This window comes from Coptis chinensis, chromosome 9 (assembly GCF_015680905.1).
Source record: "Coptis chinensis isolate HL-2020 chromosome 9, ASM1568090v1, whole genome shotgun sequence".
Lineage (NCBI taxonomy): Eukaryota > Viridiplantae > Streptophyta > Magnoliopsida > Ranunculales > Ranunculaceae > Coptis > Coptis chinensis.
In genome coordinates this window covers 58,320,852-58,330,106 of record NC_141464.1, presented here as the reverse complement: position 1 = coordinate 58,330,106, position 9,255 = coordinate 58,320,852, and the positions used below count along the sequence as shown (strand labels likewise).

Below are 9,255 nucleotides of genomic sequence, written 5' to 3'. Positions count from 1 at the left end.
AGATTTGAATTTTTGGCTATATCGATCCAAAAAGTGCCTAAATTCTCGTTTAGGATATGGTATTGTGATCAAGCAAGTGGACGTGCGATTTCTCTATTCAGAATTTACTTCTCCCTTGTGTCTTTACTCAGATATTTCACTCATAAGGCTTTTAGGCTATATTCTCACAGGATTTGTAGAATAAGTACTCTAGCCTAGATTTCAGAAACTTACTGCCAATACAAACATATATGCTCATGTAATATATTTATGGAAAGATGCAATGATTATTACCTACATATTAAGCTAAGTTTTTTAAAACTATTCTAATTTAAGAGCTAAATGTTTCTATCCTACCCCCAAACAATCGAACGCTTTGTCCTCAAAGTGTAAAGAGATAAGGCAAGAATTTACCATAGAAATGTGGCTAAACTTGGCAGTACCTGTAACAGAAATATTATAAAGATAATATGATAACATGAAGTACAATTAAATTGTTACGTACTAACTAACACAAATTCTACTGGAGTAAACATGACAGGCAAAGGGTGGCAAAAAGATTTGAAATGAAATACCAAAATACGTCACCCCTAAACAAAATTTGAAAACTCTTTATAAGTTTGAAAATTTTTATGGCCTATACTCCGTTAAGGTGGTATTTTACAAAAAATTATATGGGTATTTTAAAGTCAGATTCCCTTAAACTTAATGTGGGGTCGTTTTAAGTTAGATTCCCCTAGACTTAATGTGGGGTCATTTTAAGTCAGATTCTCCTAGACTGTGCACATCCCCAAACAAGCAAGAAACTGGGGTGGCACAAAATGGATGATGCGTGGTCAACTATAAACTAATAGTCAAAAGAGTTGGGGGTCTAGCCATAAAAATATGATACTAAATGCACTTCCAAACATAATGAAATTGTATAATTGGAAGTAATCATGTAGAAGAATGAATGAAAACTTATGCAACCCATCAAAGAACATATGCAAACCATCATGTTGTAGCTATTTTAAAGAGTTAGAATGACCCAAAAGATGAATTAGTGATATTATAGGTGAGAAAGGAATGAAGTATGGATCCTGATGTCTTTTATAAGGCTCAGATGAGGAAAAATAAGACAAACTAGGTTTCTCACTACACTCGGTCAAAGCTTGGCTCTCAACTATTGGAATGGTGTACTTTTGGGATTGTGTGCTAGGCAAAAACTCTTCCCCGTGAGGTTTGAAAAAATTATAGAGGGTCTCTGAGGCAATTGGCTCAAATGTAAATTTGAGGTTCCTCTGAAATGGTGGGTGAATGGATGGCTTAGTTGTGGTAGATGGTTGGATTTTAGGAGGTGGTGACTCAGGTGGATGGTGGTCGGTTAGTGGTTCATCAGTTGGTGGATCCTCAGCTACCAAACTACATTGAGATTCATATAGCTCTAAAGATGTTACTTCCTTTTTTTCTTGCACATTAACTTGTTCATGTCTTAGATTAGTATTGTTAATCTCTATTTCCTCACTTTCTTCCTCTAAAACACTATAAGTATCCTCAATGGCATCATTCAAATGTGTTGAGGAATCGTCCAGCCAAGTGTGGTTAGCAAACACAAAGGCTTGGACATGCGCAACAAGAGGGTCCATATTAAGAGAATGCCAATAGTTATCAAATTCTTCCTCCGTCACATCTTTATAAATATCTTCTAATGTGTCATCATTATATTCATCTTCAGATTGATCACTGGGAGGTTCTTCAGAGATATCTCTCAAATTTGAGTGGTCATCCAAAACAAGTCCTAAAGAGTCATCTTCAAGAATTTCCTCATCCAGGTAATGTGTGGAGTTAATATAATGGTTAATGGGAAGGTCATGGGAAGGTAATGGTTCATGAAATTCAAGGTAGGTTTTAACTAGGTCAAATGGTGTGGTTATGGGAATAGGTTATTCTACTTGTGTGTCGATCTCTGGCAAGGTTGAAAGTTCTGTGTTAGGTGAGGTTAGTATCAATCTTGTCCATTCTAGGTCCTGAAGTATTATTTTGTTTTGGACCATTATTTTGTCAAATGTCATTAGCGGAGGGGAAGCTTGGTGGTGTGGGTCTGGTTGGTATGGTGTTTGATAGTCATAGTTATTGGCGTTTGAGTGACTCTGGTTTATTTCGTATTGTTCTGGGTTAGGTTGAGGCTGAATAAATATGGGACATGAATGGGCGGTGTGGTCTGGATCTGAACAAATTATGCACGGAAAAGTGTTTGGTTGGTTGTACACACTCATCATGGAACTAGAAGTAGATGACACTGGTTGACTCCATGTATAGTTTGGATGACTATAAAACTCTTGATTGTATTGGTTACTATGAAAATTGAGGCTCATAATTATTATTATATCCTATAGTAGGTCCAAACTTTTTGTATCATGGGCAATGAGAAGTGTAGTGGCCCGTTATATGACACTGGACTGGGTCAAAGACCAAAGGGGGTGCAGTGTAACAGGGAAGGCTGGGGAGTATGGGATCATGTCTGCGAAACCCTAGATAGCGGACGTGTCACTGGTATGACTACAAGATGGGCTGAGGGATGGAGGGAAGGATGGACGGTTTGGATTGGGGCATCTCAATAGAGGAGTGAAGACCAAGTCAGTTGGGCAAGGAAGGGAAAGCAGCTTAATACGCTACCCTGCAGAGCCACGGAACCCTAGATGGCGGACGTGGCCTAGGTACGGCAAAGAGGAAAGTCGTCAGATGAGGGGACAAATGGATGGTCCAGAAAGGAAGGGGATGGGTATAAAAAGAAGAGGATGAAGAGAGAAAGGGGAGGGCCGCATAGTAGGTTGAGAGGAGGGGGAGAAAAGAGAGAGAGAAAGAAATGGGTAAAAAGAGGGTTCACTAGAGAGAATCTTGTATCTTTTATAGCCTTCTTGTGTGTTAATCTTTTTGTAGGAATTAAGTTCTTACATTTAGCGCCGTCTGTGGGGACATAGAAGTAAGAAAGATATGGCACCTAAGAAGCAAGTAGGGAGACCGAAGAGGGTGGCGGTGCAGGAACCGATGCCCGAGGCAGTGATTGATGAAGAAGGAGACAGAAGAGAGGAACAGGAAGTGGAAGAGACGCGACTTATGAGAGAAGAGACCGGGAGATTAAGAGAGGAAAACGACGAGTTGAGACGGGAGATGGAAAAGGAAGAGGAAGAGACAAGTGGAGAGGCAAGTGAGAACGCGGAAGAGGAAGAGGATGAGCCGAATCTCGTGGAAAATCCAGTAACCGGCTTGATAGTTGAACAGGTGCAAGAAATGATAAATAATGATAGGGAAACTAATCGGCAGTAGACGAAGAGTCGTGGGGGAGCAGCTAGCCAGGTGATGGCCAGGCTGAACCGCAACCTATTGGCGGATGGCATCTGGGCTTCGAAAGTCCCAATGCATTTCAACCAGCCTAGATTCGAAAGGTACGATGGTAAAGGAGATCCAGCAGATCACATTCTTCATTTCCGGCAGCAGATACCACTCTGGCAAGAATCCTGTTATGACGGGTTGCGATGTATGATGTTCCTGGCTAGTTTGAAAGGAGAGGCGTCGGACTGGTATTATCGGTTACCAGGGGGAAGTATAAGAAACTTTCAAGAATTGGAACAGGCATTTATAGATCACTTCATTCATTAGAAAAAGCGGGTAGAGGATATCGCGGCACTATTCAATGTTCAACAAAGATCAGTGGAATCAGTGGGGGAATACCTGTGCCGATTCAAGGTTGAGACATTGAAGGTCGAAAATCTGGATGAAAGGACCGCCGTGATTGCATTTGAAAGAGGCCTGCGGCCAGGGACAAGAGTGCACCAGTCGGTGGCGAAAAATGAGATTGCAACCTTGCATGAACTATATCCGCGAGTAGAAAAATATATCAGATATGAGGACAATATGCAGAAGGAGTCTAGGAGATCTGGGAAGGCAGTGCTATTGTTGGAGAAAGACAGGGAACCAAGGAGGGCAGGCGCGGCCGAGAAAGAAAGGGATGGATACCGTGGATACCCACCACGGGCGGAGAGAAGCCGGGAAGGGATTCGAAGGGAAAGCAGAGAGAGGAAACCATACCGCGAGATAGAAGTTACGCCGCTGAATAGACCCTTAAGTGAAATATTACCGCTAATCAAGAACCTGCAGGGATATGAAGGGCCACGGAACACACCTGGAGAGTTACCTGATAAACCTTTCTACGACTACCATCAGATACACAATCATGAGATCGACGACTGTTATGCACTAAAGTGGATGGTTCAGCGATTGGTGGAAAAAGGAAGGATGAGAGAGTTTATAAGGGGAGGACAGAACGAGGAGGTTGTGCCGCAGCAAGATCGTATACTAGGAACCATTAATGTGATCTTCAATGGAGAAGTACTAAGCCATAATGCTCATAGAGACAGGGTGAGAAGAACTATGAGCATCTAGCAGATCAATGATGGGACCGATAGACCGCGAGCAAGAGTGGCGAAAGTGGAGGACAGGGATAAGATCGTCTTTAGCAGTGCAGATTTGCGGGTGGTGGATTCTCCCCATGAAGTCGCGTTGGTCATCACAATGACAATGGGCAATTACATGGTGAAAAGGGTATTGATAGATTGCGGCAATGTAGTGGACTTGTTGTTTAAAGGAGCACTGGAAGAAATGGGGATTGATCATAGGCAATTGCAGCCTCTGTAGACTAACTTATATGGATTCAATGGGAGATGACTGAGCCCATGGGAGAACTTTTGCTACCAGTAACCACAGGTCCAGTGACTGTATTTGCGCGGTTCATGGTGGTAGATTCGTCTTCCCAGTACAATGCAATTCTAGGAAGGCGGTGGATTCATGAGATGAAGGCCATCCTGTCAACCTATTATCAAGTGATATGGTTTCCCACGCCTACGGGTATGTATGAAGTTCGCGACGACCAAGTGACGGCCAAGAATAGTCATAGGGGTACAGTGAAACGCTTCATCCGCGGATCGGAAGAAGAAAACTTGAACCCGAGGAAGAAGCAAACATAGCAATTACCGTGCGCCTCAGTGGAGGAAAAGGGGGAGGCGACAGCAGGACCGAAGACGCTGGATGAGATTGAGGTGGTGAATATTGGAAGGGAGGAGGAGAGGTTTACTGCGGTAGGATCTAGCTTGCCTGAGGAATGGAAAAAGAAGTTAATTCAGTTATTGTCAAAAAATCAAGACGTGTTTGCGTGGACAATTGAGGAGGTTACAGGGTTAGACCCGGAGTTCGCATGTCATCGGTTACACATGAAAGAGGAGGCTAAGCCGATGAGGCAAAAGATGCGGAGTATTAGACCGAAGTATGCGGAAGGCATTTGCGAGGAGGTCACGCAGTTGAAAGGAGCCGAAATAATTCGAGAAGTGGAGTTTATAGATTGGTTGTCCAATGTGGTCGCGGTACCAAAAAAGAATGGCAAGGTGCGTATGTGAGTCGATTTCACAGATGTGAATGGAGAGTGCCCGAAAGATAGCTACCCCATGCCGCGGGTGGATGAATTGGTGGATAGGGCAGTTGGATTCAAAATATTTTCAGTCATGGATGCATCTATGGGGTACAATCTGGTCACAATGTATGGGCTAGACTAGGAGAAAACATCATTTGTTGTAGAAGATAGCACATATTGCTACACAAGGATGCTATTCGGGTTGAAGAATGCTGGAGCCATATTTCAGCGGTTATGGGAGAAAATGTTCGAGGGCAAGATCAGGAAGGGGATAGAAATATACATAGACGACATAGTGGAAAAAAGCATGTCGGAGATGGAACACTTAGATAGATTGAGGGAAACGTTCAAAATCTTGCGAAAATTCAATTTGAAGCTAAATCCAGAGAAATGCACATTCGGGGTGACCACGGGGAAGTTCTTGGGCTATATCGTTACTCACAGGGGAATAGAGACTAATCCAGAGTAGATAAGAGCATTGGTGGAGATGCCACCACCACATAATGTCACAGAGGTGCAGCGGCTTGCTGGAAGGGTAGTGGCATTTAATAGGTTCATTTCCAAGTCATCTGACAAGTGTAGACCGTTGTACCGGTTATTGAGAAGCACACCGGACTTCTTATGGACGTCAGAATGTGAGGAGGCATTTCAGAAGTTGAAAAAGTATTTGGGCAAGGCCCATTCATTGTCCGCCGCGAGCGCCGCAAACGAGGGGAGAAGTTGTACCTGTATTTGGGGGGGGGGGGCACTGAGTATGCGGTCAGTTCAGTTCTTGTCAGGCTGATAGATCGAGTGGAGAAGCCGGTGTATTTTCAAAGAAAAACATTGTTGGATGCCGAGACGCGGTATAGCAGAATGGAGAAGTATTCCCTGGCTTTGATCTTTTCAGCCATGAAACTGAAACCTTACTTTGAGTCACATTCGGTAGTGGTGGTGACGAACCTGCCACTTAAACAAGCACTAAGGACTGAGAAGTCGGGCAGGATGTTGAAATGGGTAGTGATGCTTAGTTCGTATGAGATACAATATCAGATAAGAACAGCGGAGAAGGCTCAGGTAGTCGCGGAGTTTTTGGCAGAGTTCCCCGCGGAGGATCCGACGTGGGGAGAGGAAATGATCATGGAGTCGGAGAAGGATGTGGAGCCCGATCAGCTAGACTCGTGGGATAAGAGGAACGGATGGAGAGTGTTCGCAAATGGATCTGCCACGGACGCATGCAGCGGCACAGGGGTGGTGTTGGTTACTCCTGACAATAACAGAATAGAGTTGACCATGAAACTGGGATTCGTGGCATCTAGTAATGAAGCGGAGTACGAGGCCGTTATAGCGGGACTAAGGATGGCTGAGGACCTGGGAGTGAAAGACTTGACCATGTACTCGGATTCAAATTTGGTGGTATGTCAGGCAAATGGGGGTTTTGCGGCCAGGTGTCCACGAATGGCTAAATACTTAAAGGTAGTGCACCAAAGGGCCAGCAAGTTTACAAAGCTCTAGTTTGTGCACTTAGGGTGTGGGGAGAATAGGCACGCAGACGCTTTGGCATACGTGGCTGGTGCCATGCCGGGGTCTAGAGGAAAGAATGATAAAAGTGGAAAGACTGGAGAGGCCGAGGACAGAGGAAGTGGTAGAGGTGAGTCAGGTTACAGAGGAAGAAGGGGGGTGGATGGATCCCATTAAGCGCTTTCTAGAGGGAAGGGAGGTGACGGATAAGAACGAAAAAAGGAGGTTGGGTCAGGCGTCTCAGAGATATGTATTGATGGAAGGAGAACTGTATCGGAAGAACTTCAATGGGCCATTTTTGAAATGCCTAGGGCCGCGATTATCTTTAGAAGTGCTCGCGGAATTGCACGAAGGGGACTATGGGAGCCACTCCATAGGGAGGACTACAACGCATCGACTATTGACATAAGGCTATTTCTGGCCTCATATGAAACAAGATGCCGTGGAATTTGCTAAGAGGTGCGACAAGTGTCAGAGATTTGCACAATGGATATTCGCACCCGCGGAGTCCCTGCACAATGTCTCAAGCCCTTGGCCTTTTGCAATGTGGGCACTGGATATTGTGGGACCACTGCCCATGGCTAGCGGCAAAAGGAGATATATGCTGGCAGCAACGTACTACTTCACTAAATGGACAGAAGCCGTCCCACTGCAGCAGGTAAAAGAGGTTCAAGTGATTAAGTTTTTATGGGAGAACATCATATGCCGGTTTGGGCTGCCGTATGCCGTCATGGCTGACAATGGGACACAGTTCATAGGGGCTAAGGTGGCGGCGTTCCTACAAGCGTACAAGGTGAAACAAGGGTTCTCTATCCCCTACAACCCCGAAGGTAACGGGCAGGCTGAATCTTCCAATAAAATAATACTAAACAATCTGAAAAGAAAGTTGGAAGATAAGAAGGGCGCATGGGCCGACGAGTTGAACCATGTTCTTTGGGCTTATCGAACCACTCCATGGACCACTACCAAAGAGACCCCGTTTGCCCTAGCATACGACATTGAGGCCGTGATTTCTTCAGAAAGTGTGGCGACTACAATGAAAACCAAGGCTATGGAGGAAGGGTCGAATTGGTGCATTTTGGTAGGGGATTTGAATTTGGCAGAAGAGAGAAGAGATTCAGCTCGCATCCGATTGGAAGAGTATCATCAGAGACTACAAAGGCAATACAACAAGCGGGTCAGGCCGCGATGGTTTAAGGTAGGGGAATTGGTGCTCTGCTAGGTGAATGCAAGCACGAAAGAAGAAAGAGACGGGAAACTGGGTCCAAACTGGGAGGGGCCGTACACCGTGACGGAGGAAGGGGGGTCTGGAACCTATAAGCTTCGAACAATAGAGGGTAAGCTAATAGAGAAGCCTTGGAATGTAAGAATGTTGAAAAAATTTTACAACTGAATGTACTAAAGTTTCAGAGCAATGTAAGGAAGGTCCAGAGAAGAGGACTAAAGTTGTTTGTAAATATATAAAACCATAACACTTTTGTGAAATGAAATGTGTATGTTATGCGTGATTTCTAAATGGGAATGCGAACCGTGGACTAGAGATACGAGAGACACATGGGGCAATGAGAATGACCCGAGAATGACCCCATCGGGCTTCTACGCCCATCAGGGGGAGAAGTGGCGGAGGGGATGAGCCCTTCGTTTCCACTAGAGATGGAGGGAGCCGGGAACAAGATGAGTTATTCCAGCAGGTCATGGCATGAGCGAGCCTGCGGAGCGGGATGAGCCATCCATGGATCAGAGATGCAAGAGACACGTGGGGCAATGAGAGTGATCCCATCGGCTTTCGCCCATTAGAGAGAGAAGCAGCGGAGGGGATGAGCTTTTTGTTGACACTAGAGCTGGAGGGAGCCTGGAACAAGATGATTTGTTCCAGCAGGTCGTGGCATAATCGAGCCCGCAGAGTGGGATGAGCCCTCCGCGGATCAGAGACGCAAGAGACATGTGGGGCAATGAGGGTGACCCCAGTGGGCCTCTACGCCCATCAGAGGGAGAAGCAGCGGAGGGGATGAGCCCTTCATTGACACTAGAGCTAGAGGGAACCTGGAACAAGATGAGTTGTTCCAGCAGGTCGTGGCATGATCGAGCCCACGGAACGGGATGAGCCCTCCGCGGATTAGAGATGCAAGAGACACATGAGGCAATGAGAGTGACCCCATCGGGCCTCTACGCCCATCAGAGGGAGAAGCAGTGGAGGGGATGAGCCCTTCCCTGACACTAGAGCTGGAGGGAGCCTGGAACAAGATGAGTTGTTCTAGCAGGTCATCGCATGATCGAGTCGTGGAGCGGGATGAGCCCTCCACGGATCAGAGATGCAAGAGACACGGGGGGCA

The 9,255-nt window shown here is 45.6% G+C and overlaps 1 protein-coding gene across 1 annotated transcript; it reads left to right on the top strand.

Annotated features, from left to right (window-relative positions):
- Nucleotides 1-6,277: 6,277 nt before the first annotated feature.
- Nucleotides 6,278-8,144, top strand: LOC147476956 (uncharacterized). The gene is made up of 3 exons (XM_086585877.1): nucleotides 6,278-6,849; nucleotides 6,946-7,052; nucleotides 7,360-8,144. Exons 1-3 carry the CDS (start codon nucleotides 6,278-6,280, stop codon nucleotides 8,142-8,144), a joined length of 1,464 nt encoding a protein of 487 aa, XP_086442003.1.
- Nucleotides 8,145-9,255: the final 1,111 nt, after the last annotated feature.